At 37.0% G+C, this 23531-nt stretch overlaps 4 protein-coding genes across 5 annotated transcripts; all 4 read left to right on the top strand.

Annotated features, from left to right (window-relative positions):
* The first annotated feature begins 6870 nt into the window (after positions 1-6870).
* Positions 6871-10595, top strand: LOC106361261 (glutamate receptor 3.3). Of its 2 annotated transcripts, none has more exons than XM_048737695.1 (7): positions 6871-7107; positions 7235-7504; positions 7582-8921; positions 9005-9282; positions 9360-9391; positions 9488-9894; positions 9960-10595. In XM_048737695.1, the coding sequence occupies exons 2-7, from the start codon at positions 7249-7251 to the stop codon at positions 10434-10436; spliced, it is 2790 nt and encodes a 929-aa protein (XP_048593652.1). In that variant the 5' UTR covers positions 6871-7107; positions 7235-7248; the 3' UTR covers positions 10437-10595. The 2 variants fall into 2 exon arrangements, with proteins under 2 accessions (XP_048593652.1, XP_048593651.1); XM_048737694.1 differs by having other exon boundaries at positions 6873-7107; positions 7203-7504.
* Positions 10596-10840: 245 nt separating this feature from the next.
* On the top strand, positions 10841-13571 carry LOC106405582 (protein PLASTID MOVEMENT IMPAIRED 1). The gene has a single exon (XM_013846112.3). It carries the CDS (start codon positions 10952-10954, stop codon positions 13445-13447), a length of 2496 nt encoding a protein of 831 aa, XP_013701566.2. The 5' UTR covers positions 10841-10951; the 3' UTR covers positions 13448-13571.
* A 2214-nt stretch (positions 13572-15785) lies between these two features.
* Positions 15786-17136, top strand: LOC106361260. Its single transcript, XM_013800983.3, has 5 exons — positions 15786-16000; positions 16278-16398; positions 16490-16586; positions 16659-16745; positions 16826-17136. The coding sequence occupies exons 1-5, from the start codon at positions 15937-15939 to the stop codon at positions 16958-16960; spliced, it is 504 nt and encodes a 167-aa protein (XP_013656437.2). The 5' UTR covers positions 15786-15936; the 3' UTR covers positions 16961-17136.
* Positions 17137-17260: 124 nt separating this feature from the next.
* Positions 17261-20062, top strand: LOC106361259 (glyceraldehyde-3-phosphate dehydrogenase GAPB, chloroplastic). Its single transcript, XM_048737693.1, has 9 exons — positions 17261-17509; positions 17595-17690; positions 17769-17933; positions 18003-18170; positions 18252-18412; positions 18479-18540; positions 18606-18655; positions 18843-19249; positions 19770-20062. Exons 1-9 carry the CDS (start codon positions 17408-17410, stop codon positions 19903-19905), a joined length of 1347 nt encoding a protein of 448 aa, XP_048593650.1. The 5' UTR covers positions 17261-17407; the 3' UTR covers positions 19906-20062.
* Positions 20063-23531: the final 3469 nt, after the last annotated feature.

Here is a 23531-nt window from a genome sequence, read left to right as displayed (position 1 = left end):
TGGGCATGGTTGGATTGCGCTGTACTGTTTTCTATTGTGATTGGCACGACAACACTCCAGATCGAGGTGTGAGAACAGATGCATTTGGTGTTACATCAGTAAATTCGAGGCGAAAGCTGCAATATTATGATCCTTTCATTCTTGCTTCTCTGGCCGATCAGGTAATTAAATTTATAATTATTCAGAAGGATTCATCATCATGTGTATAAATTTATAATTTTACTAATAATTTCTTAAATGTTACAGGTTTGTCATATTAAGTACCCCCGGGTACGGAACAGAGATGATCCATGGGTTACTGTTACAAGACTCAACCCGAGAGGCCGAGTTCAGGGAAGTTCTGAGCTGGAAGACCCACTACAACCAAGCACATCCGGCAACTTAAGTGCAGCAGAAGATTTAGGTGGAGTTGGCCTTGTAGTCGATTTAACCGACTTCGGAGAGGAAGCCGCCGTTCACATAGAGGATGAACCAGTGATTGGAGAGTTTCACCAAGATCCAGATTCAGATTCATCTGGTGATGATGATTCGGAAACAGACTAGCGTCGACTTTTTTTTTTTTAATATAAATACCGAGGAAATTCCGAGGGAATATAGGTTTTCCTCGGAATTTCCTTGGAATAGACCTTGTCGATATAGGGATTTGATTATAGATTCCTTTTCCTCGGAATTTCCTCTGAATAAGATGCTTTCCCAGGGGTTCCTCCACTCACCCATTGGTTTCACAGCCGGGAACTTGAAGAACGCCTCCGCTGCTGGGAGAATTGCGACTGATGAATCGCGATCAGCCGCTGATTCCCTTGCCGTTGGATTCGTGCCTAGAAATCCGGTGTTCGTCACACTGGACGCCAACAATAGAGGAAATTCCGAGGAAAGGTAGGGGTTTCCTCGGAAATTCCATTATTTTCCTCGGAATTCCCTCGGTCTATTCCGAGGAACTAGGGGTTTTAAACCGAAAACAACGTTTTGCGGATTGAATAACACGTATATAACCTTCATTAAGTATCTTAACCAGATTATGAAGTCAAACTTTGGTGTTTTACCCAATAACAAACACTTTTACGATTGCATGAACGAAAACCACACAGCATAAGAGAAACACTTATACACTTTAATAAACGGTAAAGGGAATACTTACAATTATTTTTGAAATTTTGTTATTTCATGGTTTATGATCATCTATACAAAGAATCCTCAATGGTATGCATTATAATTGCATAAGAAATGAAAAACGGCGAAAAAATCGATGTTTTGAAACCTCAAACCCTGGTTCCTCAGAATTTCCTCGGTAATTACCGAGGGTATTCCGAGGAAACCTGGTTCCTCTGAATTTTTTTATTTAACCGGGTAAATAAAGCCGCCAAATATTTCGCGAAAATTGAATTAATGATTTCCGAGGAAATTCCGACGGATATATTAAATAATTCCGAGGAAATTCACACGGACATTTTCCGTCGGAGGCCTCATTTTATTAGGTCGAACCAGATCTTCTTTCCCATTTCTCTCTTCCTCTCCGCCGAACTCTCTCTTCTCTCTTGCGATTTCCGCCGTTTCCTCCCGTTACTCTCGACGATTTCCGGCGAATCCGCCTAATCCTCCTCAATTTCAGTCCTTGCATCATGTATGAACCCTATCCCACTCTCTTAGGTTAGATTTGTATGGTTTTTAAGTAGATTTGATGATTTTGTAATGAGATTTATAGATTTTTGTTAGGGTGAATGGTAGAATTGTGTAAAATGGAGTTTGATTATGTATTTCACTTGATTTGAATTTTTTTTTTAGTTTTTATTAATTTTGTGGTTATAAAAATCTAATTTGTAATTATATATATATAATATGAAAACGTTTTTTGTATATAAAATCTATTTTTTGCATTTTAAAATCATTTATATATTTATTAAACATTTTTAAAATCTATAAAACTTTTTTTGTCATTAAAAATCATATATATATAATATTTAAAATCATTTTTTTTGTCGTTATAAAACGTTTTATGTATTTTTATATATAAAATATAAATTTCTATATTTATTAAACATTTTTAATATTATTAAAACTATTTTTTGTAATTATTAAACTATTTTTTATATATTAAAACTATTTTTTGTAATTATTAAACTATTTTTGGGATTTATTAAAACTATTTTTTTAATTATTAAACTATTTTTTATTTATTATAATTTTTTTTGTAATTATTAAACTATTTATATTTTGTGATTAAAAACTATTTTTAAACTATTTTTTAAACTATTTTTTATTTAAACTGTTTTTTTTAATTAAAATTATTAGAACTAATTTTTAAATATGTTTTCTTTAATTTACAGGTCTAATGATGATCAGACCCGGCCTCGACAGCGTCGTAGCCGGGGTGGTATGGGGAGCCAGTCTCGGGGTTCATCCAGCCATATTCAGGATTCTGTTTCGCCCCACAGCTCCTACCATACATCTCCCTCTCCATTACCCGCTCCTGCTGCTCCCGCTCCCGCTGCCGCACCCGCTCTGCTCCTCCGGGTCCTCCGGGAGTGATGAGTGTTGCAGATTTGGTTCGACAGCCCGGTCTTGACCATCTTCCCTATCTCACTCCGTATCCACATGGACAGGGTCAAACATGGTAATTAAACTTTTATTTTTTTTCATTAAAATTTGATTCATATTAATAATTTGTTTTTTTTATTAGGTTCAACCTATCCGGGAACGGGATCAGCGCATGGATCAACCGTATGATGTACTCGGCCCTCGACAAGGGACATCCGACTTTCACTGACTTCCCTACCGAGAAGCAGCATCTATGGTTTCGTCAGTTTGCGGTAAGTATTCTAATTTTTTACTTATATTTTTTATTTATTAAAACTATTTTTTGTAATTATTAAACTATTTTCTATATTTATTAAACATTTTAAATACTATTAAAACTATTTTTTGTAATTATTAAACTATTTTTGGGATTTATTAAAACTATTTTTTTAATTATTAAACTATTTTTTATTTATTAAAACTTTTTTGTAATTATTAAACTATTTATATTTTTGTGATTAAAAACTATTTTTAAACTATTTTAGCAAGAATTCAACTGGAATTCCGATGATACGCTCTATATCTATCACCACTTCGTCCATAAAGTTATGGATAACTATGGGAAGCAAATGTACGAGTGGAAGAAGAAGTGGGAAATAAACAAGGTAGTTTTTAATTTATTAAACAATTTTTAAATTTATTAAATTATTTTTTATTTATTTAACTATTTTCTTTTTTTTTTTAATTAAAAGGTCCCAAAGTCGATGAACGACAGGTCTGGAAGGAGTTGTGTGCGCATTGGGATAAGGAAGAGACGAAAGAAACTTCTTCCACCAACTCCAACAACCGCATGAGCAACCGTAAAGGGAAGGGCATCTACAAGCATAACTTGGGTGCTCAATCTATTGTCACTCTGGGGGATCGCATAGTAAGTTCAACCGCTTTTTCTTCAATTATTTAAGTTTCAGAATTTTATTTTTTTGTGCATTTCTTCAAATTTCTAATGTTTGTTTAATTTATGTTTTTTCATGGCGGAAGAAAATGAGGGTGAGCCGGTTGATGATCTCGCCCTAATGAAAAGGGCGTATACCAACAAGAAGACCGGCCAGATTGATGATGGTCTTGTGAGGGACGTGGTCAGCCTGGTCCAAACTCAGGTGTATGACGAAATGTCTCAGCTTTAAACCGATGATGACGATTCAGCGGCTTCGACCAACTTGTTTCGGGTTCGAATCAACGAAATCGTTGAATCGGTAAGTTCTTTTTTTTTAAAGTTCAATTCATTTATTTTGTGATTTTTATTTTATCATCTTTTTATATTATTTAAATTTGGCTATTTAATATTTCAGTCGGTTCCAAAGAAGAAGGGACGTTTGGTCGGTTTGGGTCGTCGCTCCCGGTCGGCTGCTCCTTCTTCTGCACCACCGCCCTATGTTGATCCAGAAGTACTTACGGCTCAGCTGAAGGACAAGGATGATCGCATATCTGCGTTGGAGACCCAGATGGCAGCTCAACAGGCGGGCTATGAGACATAGAAGAGGCTGAACGAGCAAATGATGGAGATGATGAAGAGGATGTACCCGAACGAGGTGTTCCCGAACATTCAAGACCCGTAGTTTTTTTTTTTTCGAAAACTCGGAATGTTTTATTTTTATTTGTACAACTTTGAATATTATCTAATATGTTTTCAATTTTAATTTTATATTTTCGAATTTAAATTTCAAAAATTTTAATTTTTTTTTTTAAAATAATTTTTTTAAAAAAATTATTTTTTTTCGAAATTCCGAGGAAAAGCACCCTCGGAAATTTCCGACGAACCTTTCCTCGGAATAAGTCGTCGGAATATACCGAGGGACATTTCCTCGGAAAATTCCGAGGGCCGCACTTTCCTCGGAATTTTCCGAGGGCCACGTTCCTCGGAATTTCCAGTGAAAATTCCGAGGAAGGTTTCATCGGAACTTCCGAGGATTGGACCATCGGAAAATCCATCGGAATATTCTGAGGAAGGCCTCCCTCGGTATATTCCGAGGAACTTTACGACGAACTTATTGTCCTCGGAGTTTCCTTGGAAATCCCTCGGAAATTTCCGAGGGATTTCCGAGGAAAAATGAATTTCCGAGGAGTTATTTTCGAGGACTTTTTTCGTCGGTATGTCCTCGGAATAGCGTTATTCCGACGACATACCGACGATTTTTTCCCTCAGTATGCTGCTGTTTTCTTGTAGTGGAAGTGGGAAGAGAAGGACAACCCATGCGTTTGTTCAAGAAAGAAGAGAAGGACATAGTTTAACAGAAGGAATAGAAGCATTGATCACAACCAACCAAAGTGGAGATATATCTACATCATTCATTTCTATCTAGCCATTGATTTCTATCTAACCATAAAAAGCAATATATTACAACCATAATCTAACACTAACCACTTAAATATCTATTTATTACCTAACTTAACCCAATGTTTTATCCAATTCAAGAGAGCAAAAAGAAAGGTTTTATCAAATTTGACAGAGAAAAGAGATAGCTTCTACATTACAAACAATATATTGTATCGTCATCGGCCATATCCCACAGGCAAAGTAAAATTGTAATGCTTTATCTCAATAATAAAAATCTATCTCAACGAATACAAACAAAGCTTTATCCAATTCAAGCAATGCTCTATCTCAACGAATACAAACAATGCCTACTATAAAAATCTATCTCAAGGAATACAAACAATGCTCTATCTCAACGAATACAAACAATGCCTACTTTAAAAATGATCTCAACAATCGCAACATAAATCACAGACAATGCTTTATCCAATTCAAGACAGTAAAGAACCATATGCTTTTATCAAACTCAAGAAAGAGTACACACCACCAACGAATACAAACAATGCTTTATTCAATTGGACAGAGTAAAAATGAAAGTTTTACCTGTATGAAGAATCGTTGGCCTTTTGTTGCAGCTTCATACGATCCTGGATCATGCCAGGATCATGCTTCTTGATCCATCCATATAACGACACAAAGACAGAACCAAATTAAAAAAAGATTAGGGTTTTTCAATTTACTACGGTTCACGAACAAGAAAGAGCACAATCAAAGACATGCATAGTTGAAAGAATCAAAGACACGCTTTACCTTTCGATTCCCTTGAGAAACAATCGCCGGTTTTCTTCGTCTCAGAGAGCCGTTTCATCAAGGAGAACACCGACAGGGAGAGAAATCGCTGTTTCCTTCGTTGAGGATAGCCACCGGTTGAGAGTTTGCCGTTTTCCATCGTCGACAAGATACACCCATAGAGGCGTCGACGAGAGCCACCGACAGGGCGAGAAATCGCCGTTTTCGTCGCCTTCGGAGATGAACCGAAGAGAGAAAGAAAAGAAAGAAAGAAACAAAATTGACTCCACCGTTCCTCTAGCCAATACCATGGTGACTCGTCGCAGCTAAGAACCGTGCCTGCGAGCTTTAAATTAGGAGATGTGCCTTCGCATTAATTCATTTTTTCTTTCATTTTGGGGGTTAATTACACTAAGAAACGCGGTTAGGAGCTCGTGTTAAACATGCTCTTATAAAAGTAAAAAGTGCATTCTGAGAAAAAATAAATAACTTTACAATTAGTAGAATTTGCATTCTCCATATTTAGAAATTTAATTAAAAGCTGATTGTTCGTTCTAAAAATAGTAGATGAACTTGTTTAATCTGAAATTCAATTTCTAACACATTTTCCGTAGAAGACGAAATCTACTTATAGTAGAACATAATTTAATATTTAATTTATCAAGTTTTTCAACAACAAAAAAAACAGTGTATATATGAGTGTTTTATCAATGGTTTGTTTCTATTTTATACTCCATTCGTTCCTAAAAGATCCATATCCTAGAGAAAACTTTTGTTTCAAAAAGATACATATTTGATATTTTTAATGTAATTTTGTCAACTAATAATTAGAAGTTGTGAAGTTCAAGAACATTAATTACATTTCTTAAAATATTATTGGTTTAAAAATCTAGAAAATATAAAATTACAAAAAATTATTCATTTATAGTTAAGTTTTAATATGTTTTATTTTAAAACATTGATCTTTTAGAAAAGGATGGAGTATAATTTTTTGATTCATAAAACTATTTATTTCATTAAGTTTTAAAAATGGAAAGAATAAAAAAGATTAAAAAAATGAACAAAAAGAATTTTATACTATAGGGTTGATGCTTTTTTTTTGTTCTGTTTTGGTAATTTTTTTCTTATGTTATCACCGTTAGTTTGTTAGTTTATTTTTTTGTCAAACTTATAAGAAATCAGTAGAGAGAAAAAGACACAAGTTCGAAAATTCCCAATAACATAAAGCCATTGAAAGGTAGGTTTATTTATTGGCTAAAGAAATGAAAAAGGGAAGCAAAGAGACACGTGAATGTCTGTATATTTTCTCACTTCTTTAAAGAATATGAGGTTGGGAGTAATCTGAATTCATCAGCGGATCTGATTCCGTCGCTTTGTTGTTGCCTCTTTCTTCTCCTTCTTCAATTCTTCTTCTTCTCTCTCTCTCTGCTCGATATTCATATTTGGTTTATTAGTTGGCTTTCATAAGCAACAAAAAAAAAAAATCAAAGGTATAACTCACTAGTTCGTCCGTTTGATTCACTAAATTGTGGGTTTTGTTTGATCACACACATCGTCTTATTGATGCGTATTTTTTAATTTCCAGAAAGTCAACAACTTTCTTTGTTTCCTCTTCAGTCTTTGTAGCAGAGATGAAGCTACTCTGGTCTTTTTTGTTCTTGTCTTGTCTCTGTCTTGGATTTTTGGGACACGGACATTCTGAGAAACCAGAAGTTGTCAAAATCGGTTCAATATTCAGTTTCAACTCAGTGATTGGCAGAGTTGCCAAGATTGCGATAGAGGAGGCAGTGAAAGATGTGAATTCAAACCCGGACATCCTCGTAGGGACACGTCTTCAAGTTTCAATGCAGAACTCAAACTGCAGCGGTTTTATGGGCATGGTTGAAGGTAAGTGTATATTTTTCCAGAGGGAAAGATTGTTTTATTTTTTGTTTTGTAATAATATGAATTTTGTTTGTGCATAGCATTGAGGTTTATGGAGAAAGACATAGTTGGAATCATAGGACCGCAATGTTCTGTAGTTGCTCATATGATATCTCACATGGCGAACGAGCTACGGGTGCCTCTTCTCTCATTTGCTGTTACAGATCCTGTAATGTCGCCTCTCCAGTTCCCTTATTTCATTAGGACGAGCCAGAGCGACTTATACCAAATGGAGGCTATTGCTTCGATTGTAGACTTGTACGGCTGGAAAGAAGTGATTGCTGTGTTTGTGGATGATGACTACGGAAGGAATGGTGTTGCTGCACTTAACGATAAGCTTGCGAGTCGGAGGTTGAGAATCACTTACAAGGCGGGTTTACATCCGGACAATGCGGTGAATAAGAATGAGATCATGAACATGCTGATCAAGATCATGTTGCTTCAGCCAAGAATCATTGTGATTCATGTCTACTCGGAGCTGGGTTTTGCGGTTTTCAAGGAAGCTAAGTATCTTGGAATGATGGGTAATGGGTACGTTTGGATCGCTACGGATTGGCTGTCTACTACCCTTGACTCTTCCTCTCCGCTTCCCTCTGAGAGACTTGAGAGTATTCAAGGTGCTCTTGTTCTGCGTCCGCACACACCTGATTCAAAACTAAAACGGGAGTTTTTCGCGAGGTGGCGTAAGAATCCTGATGCTCCTCTGGCTCTTCACACGTACGGTCTCTACGCTTATGATTCGGTTATGCTCTTAGCTCGTGCTTTGGATAAGTACTTCAAACACGGTGGGAAAGTATCCTTCTCTAATGACTCAATGCTTGATGCTCTGGGGAAAAGCGGGAGTCTCAACTTAGAAGCGATGACCGTCTTTGATGGTGGAGAGGCTCTGCTTAAGGATATCCTTGGAACACATATGGTTGGTTTGACAGGACAGCTTCAGTTTACTACAGATAGGTCTCGGATCCGACCGGCTTATGATATCATCAATGTGGCCGGAACCGGTGTTCGCCAAATAGGCTACTGGTCGAATCATTCTGGTTTATCAGTTTTGCCACCTGAGTCACTCACGAAACCAAATATGTCAGCAAGTCAGAAGCTAAGACATGTGATCTGGCCGGGAGAAGCGTTTCAAAAGCCACGGGGATGGGCTTTTTCGAACAATGGTAAAGAGCTTAAGATCGGTGTGCCTCGCCGCGTAAGTTACAAGGAGTTTGTCTCGCAGATTCGTGGAACGGAGAATATGTTCAAAGGGTTCTGCATTGATGTCTTCACAGCTGCAGTGAATCTCTTACCATACGCAGTCCCTGTCAAGTTTATCCCTTATGGAAACGGAAAGGAGAATCCGAGCTACACTCATATGGTTGAGATGATAACAAGTGGTGTGAGTGGCCTTATTTCAAATAAATCCTCTTTTTTTTTCATATCTAAAAAAAGTTGTTTTTTTTTTTCTTACTGTGGAATTAGAATTTTGATGGGGTAGTGGGTGATATTGCCATCGTAACAAACCGGACAAAGATTGTAGACTTTACACAACCGTATGCAGCATCTGGACTAGTAGTTGTTGCTCCTTTTAAGAAACTGAACTCAGGAGCTTGGGCTTTCCTCCGACCTTTCAATCGACTTATGTGGGCAGTCACGGCTTGTTGCTTTCTCTTTGTCGGCATTGTTGTTTGGATCTTGGAGCATCGGATTAACGATGAATTCAGAGGCCCGCCTAAGAGGCAATGCGTCACAATTCTCTGGTCAGTTTGAGTAACAGTGAAAGAGAGCATGTCTGCTTGTGAATCCAATCCACTAACTGTTTGTTTGATATCTGCAGGTTTAGCTTCTCGACCATGTTTTTCGCGCATAGTACGTGAAGCAAAGAAAAGGATTTATTACTATCTCACTGATATGATTAGCTGGCTTTGACTGACACAAAAGCCTTTCCCTTTGGTTTAAATGCAGGAGAGAATACAGTGAGTACACTCGGGCGGTTGGTTCTGATCATATGGCTGTTTGTTGTACTAATAATCAACTCAAGCTACACCGCTAGTCTCACATCAATCCTGACGGTTCAGCAGCTCTCGTCACCAATCAAGGGAATTGACAGCCTTAGAGAAATGGATGATCGGATTGGGTACCAGGTGGGTTCGTTTGCAGAGCGTTATCTGAGGGATGAGCTTAACATATCAGAGTCAAGGCTCGTCCCGCTTGGTTCACCTGAAGCTTATGCCAAAGCTTTAAAAGATGGACCAAGAAAAGGAGGTGTTGCGGCAATTGTGGACGAGCGTCCTTATGTTGAACTCTTCCTCTCCAGCAATTGCGCTTATAGGATCGTTGGTCAGGAGTTCACCAAAAGTGGCTGGGGATTTGTAAGTCAGTATTATTTTTACCATTCAGTCAAAATTACAAATTAACAAATGTTTCTTTTACTTAGGCATTTCCTAGAGACTCTCCTCTAGCAATAGATCTGTCAACAGCGATCTTGGAGTTGGCAGAGAACGGGGATCTGCAGAGGATCCATGATAAGTGGCTGATGAAGAACGCATGCACCCTAGAGAACGCAGAACTTGAATCAGACAGGCTTCATCTGAAAAGCTTCTGGGGGCTGTTTCTCATATGTGGAGTTGCATGTGTCCTGGCTCTCTTCCTCTACTTTGTTCAGATCATCCGTCAGCTCTACAATGGAAAGCCAAGCGAGGAAGAAGAAGATGCCATTGGGAGAGAGAATCATGACTCCTCGTCCTTGCGGTCTACTCGTCTGCAGAGATTCTTGTCGCTCATGGATGAGAAAGAAGACGTGTCCAAGGCGGGAAGCAAGAAGAGAAAGATCGATGGATCAGTGAATGATAATTCAGTATCGAGACATTCACGGCGACTTGACAGCTTCAATTCGGTTAATCCATTAGATTGAAAGTTTAGTTACAGAAGATTCTTTAAGGCATCAAAACCGTTTATAGTGTATCAAAAGTGTATCCAACTTGTGCATTCCCTGATTCTGTTAATCTTTTAATCTTATTAGGAGTTCTTCAAAACAAGTGCATTAAAGGCAATAATAAATTTTTTTAGAGTAGCTGTACCAAGTTCAATACGGTAAAAATAAATGAGTAGCTACATCGTCTGACAAACTCTCAACAACCACACACAAGCTTATGGCTAACGATCTGAAACGTACCGTGAAAATTAAATGATGAGGGACCAGTTGTTGTCTCTTTCAGAGAAGGAGAGCTCAGGGACAAGGCCACGACATTCTCAAACCTCATCCAATCCCTTCAGACAATACCAATAATGAAAACCTCTCACTAATCCCCACCACACACACAAAAAAAAGAAAAAAAAAAGATTATTGATTTCATTTCCCCAATTAAACCCTCGTCCTGCTGCTTATCCTTCTTCGTCCAGAGACGAAAAGAAAAAAAACACAAATTAATGGCGGCTGAATATTCGGGTAGCCGAAGTTCCAACACACAGCTTCTCGCTGAACTCGAAGCCCTAAGTGAAAATCTTTACCAGAAACCTCAGGCTCCAGTTGGTCGCAGAACAAACTCTCTCGCTCTCCCTCGCAGCTCCGTTCCGTCCCTCGTGACCTCTGCCGAGGATGTGACGGTGCCGAAACCACGGTCTCGGCGTTTGTCTCTGTCTCCATGGCGGTCTCGACCCAAGCTCGAGGCAGAGGAGGAAGAGAATCAGAAGATAAGCATCAAGACACCAGAAGAGTCTTCATTGGGGGGATCCAAAGCCAAGGAAGAGAGAAAAGGGATATGGAACTGGAAACCCATTCGCGGGCTGGCCCGAATCGGAATGCAGAAGCTGAGCTGTTTGTTGTCGGTCGAGGTCGTGGCGGCCCAGAATCTACCGGCGTCGATGAACGGTCTACGACTCGGGGTTTGCGTGAGGAAGAAGGAAACCAAAGATGGCGCTGTCCAGACGATGCCGTGTCGGGTTTCTCAAGGATCCGCCGATTTCGAGGAGACGCTGTTCATCAAGTGCCACGTGTACTACTCGCCGGCTAATGGGAAAGGTGCTCCCGCCAAGTTTGAGGCTCGGCCGTTTTTGGTTTATCTATTCGCGGTGGATGCTAAGGAGCTTGAGTTTGGAAGGAACATGGTGGATTTGAGCGATTTGATCCAGGAATCTGTGGAGAAGATGAGTTACGAAGGAGCTAGGGTTAGGCAATGGGATATGAGCTGGGGGCTTTCAGGTAAAGCCAAAGGCGGTGAACTGGTTCTCAAATTAGGGTTTCAGATCATGGAAAAAGATGGTGGAGCTGGCATTTACGGTAAACAAGGTGAATTAGGGATTAAACCGAGCAGCAAACCGAAGAATTTCTCCGGTTCCTTTGGGCGAAAGCAATCGAAAACTTCCTTCAGTGTCCCCAGCCCAAAGATGACTAGCCAGAGCCAGACGTGGACGCCAGCAAGTGGCGTGGAGGCTGCGTCTGATCTTCAAAGAATTGAGCATCTGAATCTGGATGACCCGGAGGAGAAACCTGCTCCGAAAACAGAGGAACCTGAACAGAGAGTTGAAGAAGATGATCAAGAGCCTCCTGATTTTGAGGTTGTGGACAAAGGAGTCGAGTTTGATGACGACATGGAAACTGAGAAATCAGATGGAACCATAGGTGAGCGATCCTCTGAGATGAAGGAGCAACATGTTAATGTTGATGATCCACGGCACATGATAAGACTGACGGAGCTAGATTCTATTGCAAAGCAGATCAAAGCGCTTGAATCTATGATGAAAGATGATCGTAACGGTGAGGAAGGTGAGAGAGAGTCACCAAGGCTCGATGAAGAGGAGCAGACTGTGACAAAGGAGTTCCTTCAGTTACTTGAGGATGAAGAATCCGAAAATCTCAAATTCTACCAGCACAAAATGGAGATCTCCGAGCTGCGGTCTGGTGAATCAGTAGACGAAGAATCTGAGAATTACCTCTCAGATCTTGGGAAAGGCATCGGTTGTGTTGTTCAGACAAGGGACGGCGGATACTTAGTTTCTATGAACCCTTTTGATACGGTGGTCATGAGGAAGGACACTCCTAAGCTCGTAATGCAAATCTCGAAACAGATCGTGGTACTACCTGAAGCCGGATCAGCGACTGGATTCGAATTGTTTCATAGAATGGCGGGTTCGGGTAAGGAACTTGACTCAAAGATATGTTCGCTTATGGCGATGGACGAGCTTATGGGGAAAACAGGGGAACAAGTGGCTTTCGAAGGTATAGCGTCAGCGATCATACAAGGGAGGAACAAAGAGCGAGCGAACACGAGCGCAGCGCGAACTGTTGCGGCTGTTAAAACGATGGCTAACGCTATGAACAGCGGAAGAAGAGAGAGGATAATGACAGGAATCTGGAACGTGGAGGAGAATCCATTGGCATCAGCTGAGGAGGTTTTAGCTGTTTCTTTGCAGAAACTTGAAGAGATGGTGATCGAAGGACTAAAGATTCAAGCTGATATGGTGGAGGATGATGCTCCTTTTGAGGTTTCCGCTGCCAAAGGCCAGCCAAATCCACTTGAGTCGACCATCCCGCTCGACGAGTGGCTCAAGGAGAATCGCAAGCAGAAAACGTTGACCGTTTTTGCGACAGTGCAGCTCCGGGACCCAACAAGGAGATATGAGGCAGTGGGAGGGACAGTTGTCGTGGCGGTGCAGGCTGAAGATCAGGAGGATGGACTAAAAGTGGGAAGCTTGCACGTTGGGGGAGTGAAGAGCAATGGGGCGGAGAAGCGTAGGTTGACTGCTGCGCAGGCGCAGTGGCTTGTGGAGTATGGTATGGGTAAGAAAGGTAAGAAGAAGAGTAATGTTAAGAGGAAGGAGAAAGAAGAAGAAGATGAAGAATTGTTGTGGAGCTTGTCGTCTAGAGTTATGGCGGATATGTGGCTAAAATCTATAAGGAACCCTGATGTGAAGTTGCACTGTTGAGGTTGAGAATTTCACATTACAGAATAAGATGCATATGTGTATACAAAAGGTTATTTTCGCTTTGTTATTTATAGCTATTTGAGCAGAACTTGTCTAGTCTCTAAATTTGATCGTTCTTTGTCAATTGGTAAAGACTAAAGACAAACACTGTCCTCACTACTTTTCCTTGAAAATTCGTCAAATTCAAATTGTTCCAACCGAGATTGCTCCTGTGTTTGAACTTGGACATGTCTCTGACTGCCAAACGATCAAAAACGAACATATTGGAAAGTATTACAATCAGCAAATTGCTGTGAGAGTTAATGTTCTAAAAGTAAAAATGCATCATCACCTGAATGTGTGCGAGCATATATAAACCACAGCCTCTTTCTCCCTCTTATTATTTCCTTCTTGCTCTTTCTCTCGCTATGTTTTCATTTTCTTTTTCTAGTCTCTAAATTGTGTGAGAGCATATAAGGCTACCACAACAATCAGTTTCACATATTTAAAAGCTAGTAGGTTTTAACTCGCCCTACGGGTGAGTGAGTAAACAATATTTTTTTTATAAATTATATTTTAGTTTTCACTAAACATTAGAAAAAATATTTGACTCAAATTAAGACAGATATTATTTTCTCAGATAATTATTTTCTTTGTTATTTTCAAACTATATTGTAAATTTTAATAAGCATTTAAAATTTTTAGTCTGATTTTAGTTGAAAACAACCATAACATTCACTATTTCAGTTATTTTTTCAGAAATTACTAAATAATTTAACCATGATATTTTTGAAAATCATAGGGAGTTTCAATTTTACCCTGAGTTAGCTATCATTTTTCAAACTTACTCTTAAAAGATAGTTATTTTCAAAAATACTTTAAATTTGTGATAAAAATAATAAATTAAATCTCTTAAATCATTTATAAATGTTTAATAATAATTTATAAAGTATTTACAGAAGTTTATAAATCCAGTCACACCCCCTACATAACAAACCATAAACACTATCACTAGATCTTCAAATGTTAGGAACTTAGGAGGGTTAGTTTAGTTTTTTTCTTTCACAAACTTAAGTTTTTTTTTTTCAAAAAAAAAACTTAAGTTATTTATGAAAATAGTTATTTTTAATGGTAAAATTGAAAATTATATTAAATTTGTGTTAAAATTTAAATTTCCCTAGTTATTTTCAAAAACCGAATAGAGCTCATCAACAAGGACAATGAGGTCTTTTTATTTTATTTGATCTGACATTTGGCTATAAAAAGAGCCTTGTCAACCGAGAAAAGGACATAATTCTTTTTCCTGAATTTTAGAGAGAGATTATAGAGAAAGAACTTAGCAACCTCCATCTTACTTGAATAGCGAGCTCAATTCAAATATCTCTACTTGTTTAGTATTTGTAAGCTCTTTCGATTTACTTCTAATATAGACAAAATTTCTGTCTTTCTTTGTCTCTTAATCATTTATAAATTGCCACCTCGAACTCACTACTTAACAATTGTTTTGGCTCTAATCTTTTATTTTGTTTTTTTATCCCATATTGTAGGGTAGATCTCGAAAGATATGAAAGATCCCACTCCAAACTGTACATACAGACTTTCATCAGATTTTGGAAGGTGCAAAATGATAAGATTTTTAGAGGAAATGATAGAGATTCCCATGGACTGGTTTAATATGCTGACTGAGAATGGTGTGCTTGGCATGAAGCAAACAAACCTTCTTGTTCATCTGATGCGTAGCTGGGATGACATCGTATACAAGTTTTAGGCATGTATAATATTGGTATGGTAGACGGTTCTTAGCGTTATAATGCTACCGTATATGGATTGATAGGAAATATGCTACCGGATAAACACAATTTTTAGAAACTAAGAAATAGTGGAGACGAATACCACCTCTATATGCAGAAGTCGAAATCCTTAAATGGACAATGAAGAATATGTTACAATACTCCATATGTTAGAAGTTTGTGATAGATTGCCGAGAGCGGATATCAATGGCTTAGAATCTATAAGGATGATTAAACTTCTCAATGGAACTAAAAGAAAGATCAAACAAATGAAGATTTTTACACTTTTCTATCTTTTCTATTCTTAAGCAAGTAATTGAACATCAGATTTTTTTAGTAAAAATGGCAAGATTTTTTCATAGAGAATATTTTTTTATTGACTGTTCTGTTTTGATTTAATTAATCAAACTGTCTTAAATTTGAATAATGAAATAGTTGTGTTTGAAGTTAAAAAGCAAAAAAAAATTTGAAAAAAAAAAAATTGGACAACAAGAAAAAAGAAAGAAAAGGTGATTCTACAGCTCCACCAAATCAACTAGTTAAGGTTTGATAAAAGAAAAATGTTTGTATTATTTGTCATTTATTTTGTATTTGGGTAAATAATATTATTATTAATTGATTATTACCCCCGAATGAGAACATAGATATCATCGAAGGTCCTCCAAGCTCACAAATAGCTCCGAGAGGATCCAAAGTTTTTTTTTCTCACTTGTTCCATCGATGGCGGCTCTTTCGACATCTCTCTCTCTTTCCAGGAATACTCAGCAACTCCATCCTTCATCTGGTACGCATCCGAATATGAGATTCTATCGTTATTTGAAGCGTTATGATTTAGTGCTGTGTCGAGGCCACGCGAATCTCAGGAACCCGCTTGCTTTTTCTACTGTGATTTCTATCTTTTCCCCAAATCAAATTAACTCTCATTTTAGAGTTGGCAGTGACGAGCGTATAAAATTATTTTTGTAACGTGATTGATTATATTTCCCATTTCGTATTGTAAAAGTGAGAGCATATCTCTCGATTCAGTAATCCTTGTTCCTTCTCCTTCAATTTCATGCTAGGCTTTTCTCTGAAGCCAATTGGTCGTCGTGCCAACGTTTCTTTCGGGCTGAATCCCTCTAAAAAGATCCAGCTTTCTGCTCCTAGTGGCAAAAGGATCCTAACCATCCAATCAGCATACAGGTTAGCATTTACCCTTTTTTGGGATCTGATGAATCAAAACCAATCTCTTTTGTAATTGATAGTCACCGTATGTGCAATGTCTATCTTGCAGAGATGATGACAGTTCAGGCAGCACTGGCCTGTTTGTGGGAGGGTTCATTTTGGGCGGGCTCATAGTCGGTGCTCTTGGATGTGTGTATGCACCACAGGTTAATATATTATTCTCTTTCACAATGGTTTGTTTTGTTGAGATCCCTCTTACAGCTATCTTATTTCTTCAGATCAGCAAGGCTATAGCTGGAGCAGACCGAAAGGATTTCATGAGGAAATTGCCTAAGTTCATATATGATGAGGAAAAAGCTTTGGAGGTGACTTGAAAACATATCATTTTTCTCTGTTGATTTTTTTTTTTTTTTTATAACTTAATTAACGACACTCCTTAATGCAGAAAACTCGCAAGGTATTGGCTGACAAAATTGCTCAGCTCAACTCTGCTATCGACGATGTGTCCTCTCAGCTAAAATCAGAAGACACCCCTAATGGTGCAGCTCTAAGCACCGATGAAGTCGAGGCTACAGCCTGAATAATCTCATCTGTTTTAGGATACTGAAACAAAATTGTGGGTCATTATTACTTGTTGTTGTTTGCTGTTTCTGTGTAATTTTGTCCAAACTTTTACTCCATCTTCAAACCACTACCATCGTCTTGTCTTTTTTTTTTTTTCATTATGCTATGTTGAACGTTATATCATCCTCATCATTTCAGATTCCTTACGCGAAATGTGACTTGGAAAGTAGTCTAATTTTTTTTTTTTTTAATAAATGAGAGATACCTGTGATGACTATTAATCAATGGCTCACACAATCTTATCCCCAATTGTATCTTACCTACGTAGTGACCACATATTCATCTGTTTCATTATCAACCACAGGATGCCTTTTATCAAAATCAAAGATGTGAGGATGCATGTATATATGCCACTGCTCAAAATTTTGATCAGCATCCTTAGCCTTTTTCTCTTCTTGCAACTATGGCCACACATTCAGCTCTTGCCGTCTCCAGAATCCCCGTCAAACCGAGGCTGCAGTCTAAGAGTGCCATTCACTCTTTCCCAGCTCAATGTTCCTCCAAGGTAATCTTCCTTCTACCTAGCACAACCCTCTGTGTGGTGTTTTACGGTTTGTTTATCTCTTTTCTCTTGTTGCTAAACCACACAGAGGCTGGAAGTGGCTGCATTCTCCGGCCTGCGAGTCAGCAGTAACGGTGGGGAAGCATCTTTCTTTGATGCCATAGCTGCTCAAATCACCCCCAAGGTGACTGATTGGTTCAGTAACTTTATTGTTATGTATGTGCATATATATGATGATGATGAGTTTGTGCGATATTATTAGGCTGTGGGGACATCCTCTCCTGTTAGAGGAGAGACAGTGGCAAAACTGAAGGTGGCCATCAATGGGTTTGGAAGGATTGGTAGGAACTTCCTCAGGTGTTGGCACGGTCGCAAGGACTCTCCTCTCGAAGTTGTTGTGCTTAACGACAGTGGTGGTGTCAAGAACGTAAGTTGCTTACAATAATTTAGCATTTTTGATCTCTCTTTTTTGACCTTGGTGAAATCTCTTGTATAGGCATCCCACTTGCTCAAGTATGACTCCATGCTTGGAACCTTCAAGGCCGATGTGAAGATAGTCGACAATGAAACTATCAGCGTTGATGGCAAGCTCATCAAAGTCGTCTCAAACAGAGATCCTCTTAAGCTTCCATGGGCTGAGCTCGGCATTGACATTGTCATCGAGGTGAATGTTCTATCTTAAAGCTTCAAATGATATGATTCGCATGCAAATTAATTGAAAGAGATATGTATATATATATATCAGGGAACAGGAGTGTTTGTTGATGGGCCAGGAGCAGGGAAGCACATCCAAGCTGGAGCCTCGAAAGTGATCATCACAGCACCAGCTAAAGGCGCTGATATCCCAACCTATGTTGTGGGAGTCAATGAGCAAGACTATTCTCATGACGTTGCTAACATCATTAGGTAAAGTTTAAACAAAATCAAATTAGTTGTTGAGTACTCATGTTTCCTTCTCGGTTGTCTTGGCAGCAATGCATCTTGCACCACCAACTGTTTGGCTCCCTTTGCGAAAGTTTTGGATGAAGAGTTTGGTACACTACTTTTCTCTACTGTCATTACATTGTTGACAATGGTTTCTTACCTTACTCAATTACAGGAATCGTCAAGGGGACTATGACAACGACACACTCTTACACCGGAGACCAAGTAAATACCATTTGAACATACTTATCACGATTAAATCTTTGTTTGTGTATTAAAGTAGAACCGTAGATGATAGATGTTTCATGGTTGATTCAGTTTTGGTCTCGGATATTTGGTAGTTTGGGTTCCTGCTTGTAGTACAAGAATACTTTCATCCAAACAATGGTGACATATGTTTGCAATGTTTCAGAGGCTCCTAGATGCATCACACAGGGACCTAAGGCGTGCAAGAGCCGCAGCACTGAACATTGTACCGACTAGCACAGGTGCAGCAAAGGCGGTGTCGTTGGTGCTCCCCCAGCTGAAGGGTAAACTCAACGGCATTGCACTCCGTGTGCCGACCCCAAACGTCTCTGTGGTTGACCTTGTTATAAACGTTGAGAAGAAAGGTTTGACTGCTGAAGACGTTAACGAGGCCTTCAGAAAAGCGGCCGCTGGACCGCTCAAGGGCGTTTTAGAGGTTTGCGACACGCCACTTGTCTCTTGTGACTTCAGGTGCTCTGATGTCTCAACCACCATTGACTCTTCCCTCACAATGGTCATGGGTGATGATATGGTCAAGGTGGTCGCCTGGTACGACAACGAGTGGGGTTACAGGTACAAAGATAATACATTCATAAGATTAAATCAATTCATATGGTTTACATTATATTTTTTTTTTTCATTTTGCCTTTATTTCAATGATTTCTTTAGAAAGGAACCCACGAGTTTTATTTTTTCAAACAATTTTTTTTTTTAGAAATGTGACTTTTTTAACATACATGCACGATAACGTAATTTTGGCACTTTTTAGAATTTTGGTTTTCTTTTAAATAACTGGAAGTTGATTTAATGCGTTAGCTTACAGAAAGCATGATCTTCAGATTTTAAAGAAAATTTTATTTTTCCGATGATACAGCATTTTACATATTATTATTGCCGGATTTCATTTAAGTTTCTCGAAAGGATGTGTCAACAGAATGTATTTCGACTTCACCACTACATCAGTTTGCCATTATGTCTCCTAAGAAGTTCTTTTTACCTGCTTAACATTTTTATATAAAAATTCTCTTTCTACATGTAATTAGAGTTTGAAACATTTAATGACTAAATTGTCATATATAATTTAATGATATAGCCAAAGAGTAGTGGATTTGGCTCACCTAGTGGCTGCCAAGTGGCCGGGAGAAGTAGCTGCTGGAAGCGGAGACCCTTTGGAAGATTTCTGTAAGACAAACCCAGCCGATGAGGAATGCAAAGTCTATGAAGCTTGATTCTAATCTTTTTCTCTAAACTGTTTCCGAGCAATTTGGTTTATCTTCCAGTAACAATTTATCGAAATCATATAAACCCTGCCTCTTAAACTCTTATCATATATTTCGTCTTCTTTCTTTTTACTATTATATCAAAAGGCAATGTATGTAATACCCATTTCATTGCCTCATGTGCGATCTCGAGGATACTATAATTTCAATGATATGTGCGAACAAAATGTACTTTTGAATTAGGGACTAATTATTATGAGATTTTGAAAATTAGGAGATCGAGTTGAAAGAAAAACTACTGAATATGGTGAAGATGTAAGATGTATGCCCTTGAAGTAGTCGTTGACGTAGTTGCTGAAGCAGACGTCGTAGTGAGTGGTGAAGTCCATGTGGAATCAAGATGCTGAGCTGAAGTCGTGTAGACTTGGAAAGCAAGGGAGTATCTATTGAATCGTAAGAACCAATATCCAAGAATGTATAACACAAGCAAATATAAAGTACTCACTTTATTAATAGCTTTCTCAAACTCAAACTCACAAGTTATACCACACAATTAGCATCTCCTTATATAACACTTATATATTCCTATTCTCAATAGGAAACATATCTTATAGATAACTCTCGATCTATTCTAATCCTAATCTCATTAGAATAGCTTATATCCCAAGTTATCTCAAGCTTAGGTCAACAATATCTTGGAGATATGGAAAGATGAATAAACTTGAGGAGCAAATTTATGACTTAAAGAAAGAGGAGTAAGTGCATTCCAAGAAAAGGAAAGTTGCACTTATTGTTATGGAAGATGTCCATACATGTTGCCTTGGAGATTAGGGTTTCGGGAACATGGAGAATAACTATAAGATAGCTATGAAGTCGTCTGTATAGAGACAGAGACACGGAGGCTGATCTTATAGAGAGAGAAAAGCTCTTGGAAGTGTTCTTGGGTCGTGCTGAAGCAGTGGCTGAAGTACTTGACGGAGAAGAGACATAAGCAGGTAGCTTAGGAATTATTCAGTAGCGTGTGTTAGGGTGTTAACACTAGACGTATAAAAGCTGAATAAGCAAGTCTTGTAAAAATTGTTTAAAGGAGATTCTAATAAAAACATTGGTGTTTGCTTGTGTATTTGTCTCTTGATTTATCTTCTGCACTACCTTATTGTGTTTGCATCTTGCACTTATATATGGTAGAATAGTTGGCTAGTGGTAAAACATTGCCCTGGTTTTATTGTGTTTCTAGTTCAATTTTGAAAAAAATGTTTTACGCCATAGGATTATTAAGAAAGGTTGGTCTTGAACCAGTGGTGGGATAACTCGAGGCAAAATCCATATTGGCAAATATTTATGCATGTTTTTTGACATGCAATTTTATTATTAAATATGTAAAAGTTATCATCAAGTATACTTAGATAAACAAAATTTATTGGCAGATAAAGAAATTTGGAAACCAATTATAACTCTAAGATCTTCTAAAATCTATAATAATATTCAGTTTAAAATATATCTTTTGAAATCTACTATTATTTAAAATATTTTAAACAGATAGATTTTGAAAGGTATTTAGTTAATGTGCAATTTAACATTTATGATTTATAATTCTCCACTAGATTTTGATCCGCGTTTGGAAAGCGCAGGTTTGTTTTTGAATTTTTTTTTAAATATTTTAAATGTATTTCTATATAATATATTGTATAGATTTGATCACATTTATTCAGAACCACAAACTAAATTGTACCAAACTGAAAATCCTGAAACTACAAATAAACTGAATTTCATAAGTAACGGAGAACCACAAGGGTAAGTGAAATTTTAAAATACCAATTCTATACTTACTAATATTAATTACATTTAATTTCTAAATAACCAAATACTTTAAAAATAACCAAATTATCCCCCCCCTTCCCCCAAAAAAATCCTTAAAATATTAAAACTATTTGAATTATCTGATATTTTCATCCGAAGAACCGAAATTACATGATATTTAAACTGATAATCCCAAATTATCCAAATTTATCTGCAAATTCGTAATTATCTAAAAAACCGGAATCAAACCATAACTTAATTGGACCCAATTTTTTTTCATATTAGGTGATTCTCAACTTTGCTAATGACCAAATAAATAAAAATAAAACAACCCAACTAAAACCAAACCAAACCAAACTAAACTTTGTAAATAATTATCTTAAATTTCGAGAACCAAAACACCAAAACTCAAAATACTCAAACCAAAACCAAATGCTAAAGACTAACAGTCCATCTACATTTAAATAGTGCAAAAAAGTATTATACTTTTACAAATTGTTTAACTCCTTTAAGTGGGGGTACATTTGTGGTTTATAGACGAATTAAGATATAAACAGTGTTTTTATCCGATCTTGATCCGTGTTCGAACTGATAAACCCGATAGCCATATATAATCTGTATTGCCCTATGTTCTTTATGTTCCATTCCATCAGAGGTTCTATCAACTGATAGGTTTTTACAAAATTCGGATTTAATAAAACTGATTTATTAAAAATCTGATAAAACCTAAAAAATTATAATTGTATAAAATTTAGTATAAATACAGATAAGAAGGCCAATAATTTTATAATTGTATAAAATGTAAATTCTAATATTTTACATTTTAATAACATGATCGAAAAGTGATTAAAATTAAAATATGAATATATGCTCAATCGGTCAATAAATTATGTTACATATATAAGGAACATAAATTGAATAATATGCTTTGAATATTGCACATTAACATGTTATTAATGAGATACATATATTTCACTGATATTACTGTACCAAATATATATTTAATAATTTTTAGATGATTAAATAAATGACAATGGCAGAACAAATAATATTGAAAACAAGCCAACGATATTTCCAAAAAGTATATCATGTATTTAATTGTTGGGAAAATTGTTTTTTTAGAGCAAAAAAATGGTAACTATGTCCCTTTATACTAATCTATACTACTTTATGTCCCATTAGACTAATTTTTTTCAAAATGGCAGTAATGCCCTTAAAATTGTAATTTTTTTATTCCTTTTTCGTTTTTTTTTTATTTTTTGTTCCTTTTTCGTTTTTTTATTTTTTTTTTAAAAAATCGATTTTTTTTTTTCAAAATATAAAAGTGAATATTCCCAAATATTTTGTTTCCATATTTTTAGGAACTGATTTCTTATCCGTAGAATACAACTAATATGTAGAAATCGGTTTCTACAGTTTTTTAGAATTATAGTAATGTTTAGATTTTGATTTCTACATGTTTTAGATTTATAGTAAATCTGTAGAAGTAGGTTTCTACGTGTTTTAGATTTATATTAATGTGTAGATTTTGATTTCTAAAGATTTTAGAACGATAGGTTAAGCGCGGAATGTGTATTCTAAATATTTTTAGAATACTCCTATTTACGTAGATCACGTATTCTAAACATTGTAGATTCAATGAAAAAAGTGGATTTCGTTTTCTACTTCGTAGAATGTCATTTCTACTTTATTTAGAACATAATATGAAATTTATAATTTTTACTTTTTTATAACTGGAAAAAATATCACTAAGTTCATATAGGTATTTTATCAAAAGTTACTATTTTTCCAAAAAAATTTTGTTTGTAAAACTATTTATTAAATTTATTTTCAAA

The sequence above is a fragment of the Brassica napus genome, chromosome A8 (genome assembly GCF_020379485.1).
Source record: "Brassica napus cultivar Da-Ae chromosome A8, Da-Ae, whole genome shotgun sequence".
NCBI classification, from domain to species: Eukaryota; Viridiplantae; Streptophyta; class Magnoliopsida; order Brassicales; family Brassicaceae; genus Brassica; species Brassica napus.
The sequence above is the reverse complement of the archived record's forward strand: the minus strand, read 5'-3'. Positions and strand labels throughout refer to the sequence as shown.

Bases quoted from the DNA above. Each gene is read 5' to 3' on its own strand.
- LOC106361261 (XM_048737695.1), top strand. From the start codon at position 7,249: ATGAAGCTACTCTGGTCTTTTTTGTTCTTGTCTTGTCTCTGTCTTGGA. The intron at 9,283-9,359 runs GTCAGTTTGAGT...TGATATCTGCAG, and splicing joins CAATGCGTCACAATTCTCTG to GTTTAGCTTCTCGACCATGT. The intron at 9,895-9,959 runs GTAAGTCAGTAT...TCTTTTACTTAG, and splicing joins CCAAAAGTGGCTGGGGATTT to GCATTTCCTAGAGACTCTCC.
- LOC106405582 (XM_013846112.3), top strand. From the start codon at position 10,952: ATGGCGGCTGAATATTCGGGTAGCCGAAGTTCCAACACACAGCTTCTC.
- LOC106361260 (XM_013800983.3), top strand. From the start codon at position 15,937: ATGGCGGCTCTTTCGACATCTCTCTCTCTTTCCAGGAATACTCAGCAA. The intron at 16,399-16,489 runs GTTAGCATTTAC...TCTATCTTGCAG, and splicing joins ACCATCCAATCAGCATACAG to AGATGATGACAGTTCAGGCA. The intron at 16,587-16,658 runs GTTAATATATTA...TTATTTCTTCAG, and splicing joins GATGTGTGTATGCACCACAG to ATCAGCAAGGCTATAGCTGG.
- LOC106361259 (XM_048737693.1), top strand. From the start codon at position 17,408: ATGGCCACACATTCAGCTCTTGCCGTCTCCAGAATCCCCGTCAAACCG. The intron at 18,171-18,251 runs GTGAATGTTCTA...TATATATATCAG, and splicing joins GCATTGACATTGTCATCGAG to GGAACAGGAGTGTTTGTTGA. The intron at 18,656-18,842 runs GTAAATACCATT...GCAATGTTTCAG, and splicing joins ACTCTTACACCGGAGACCAA to AGGCTCCTAGATGCATCACA.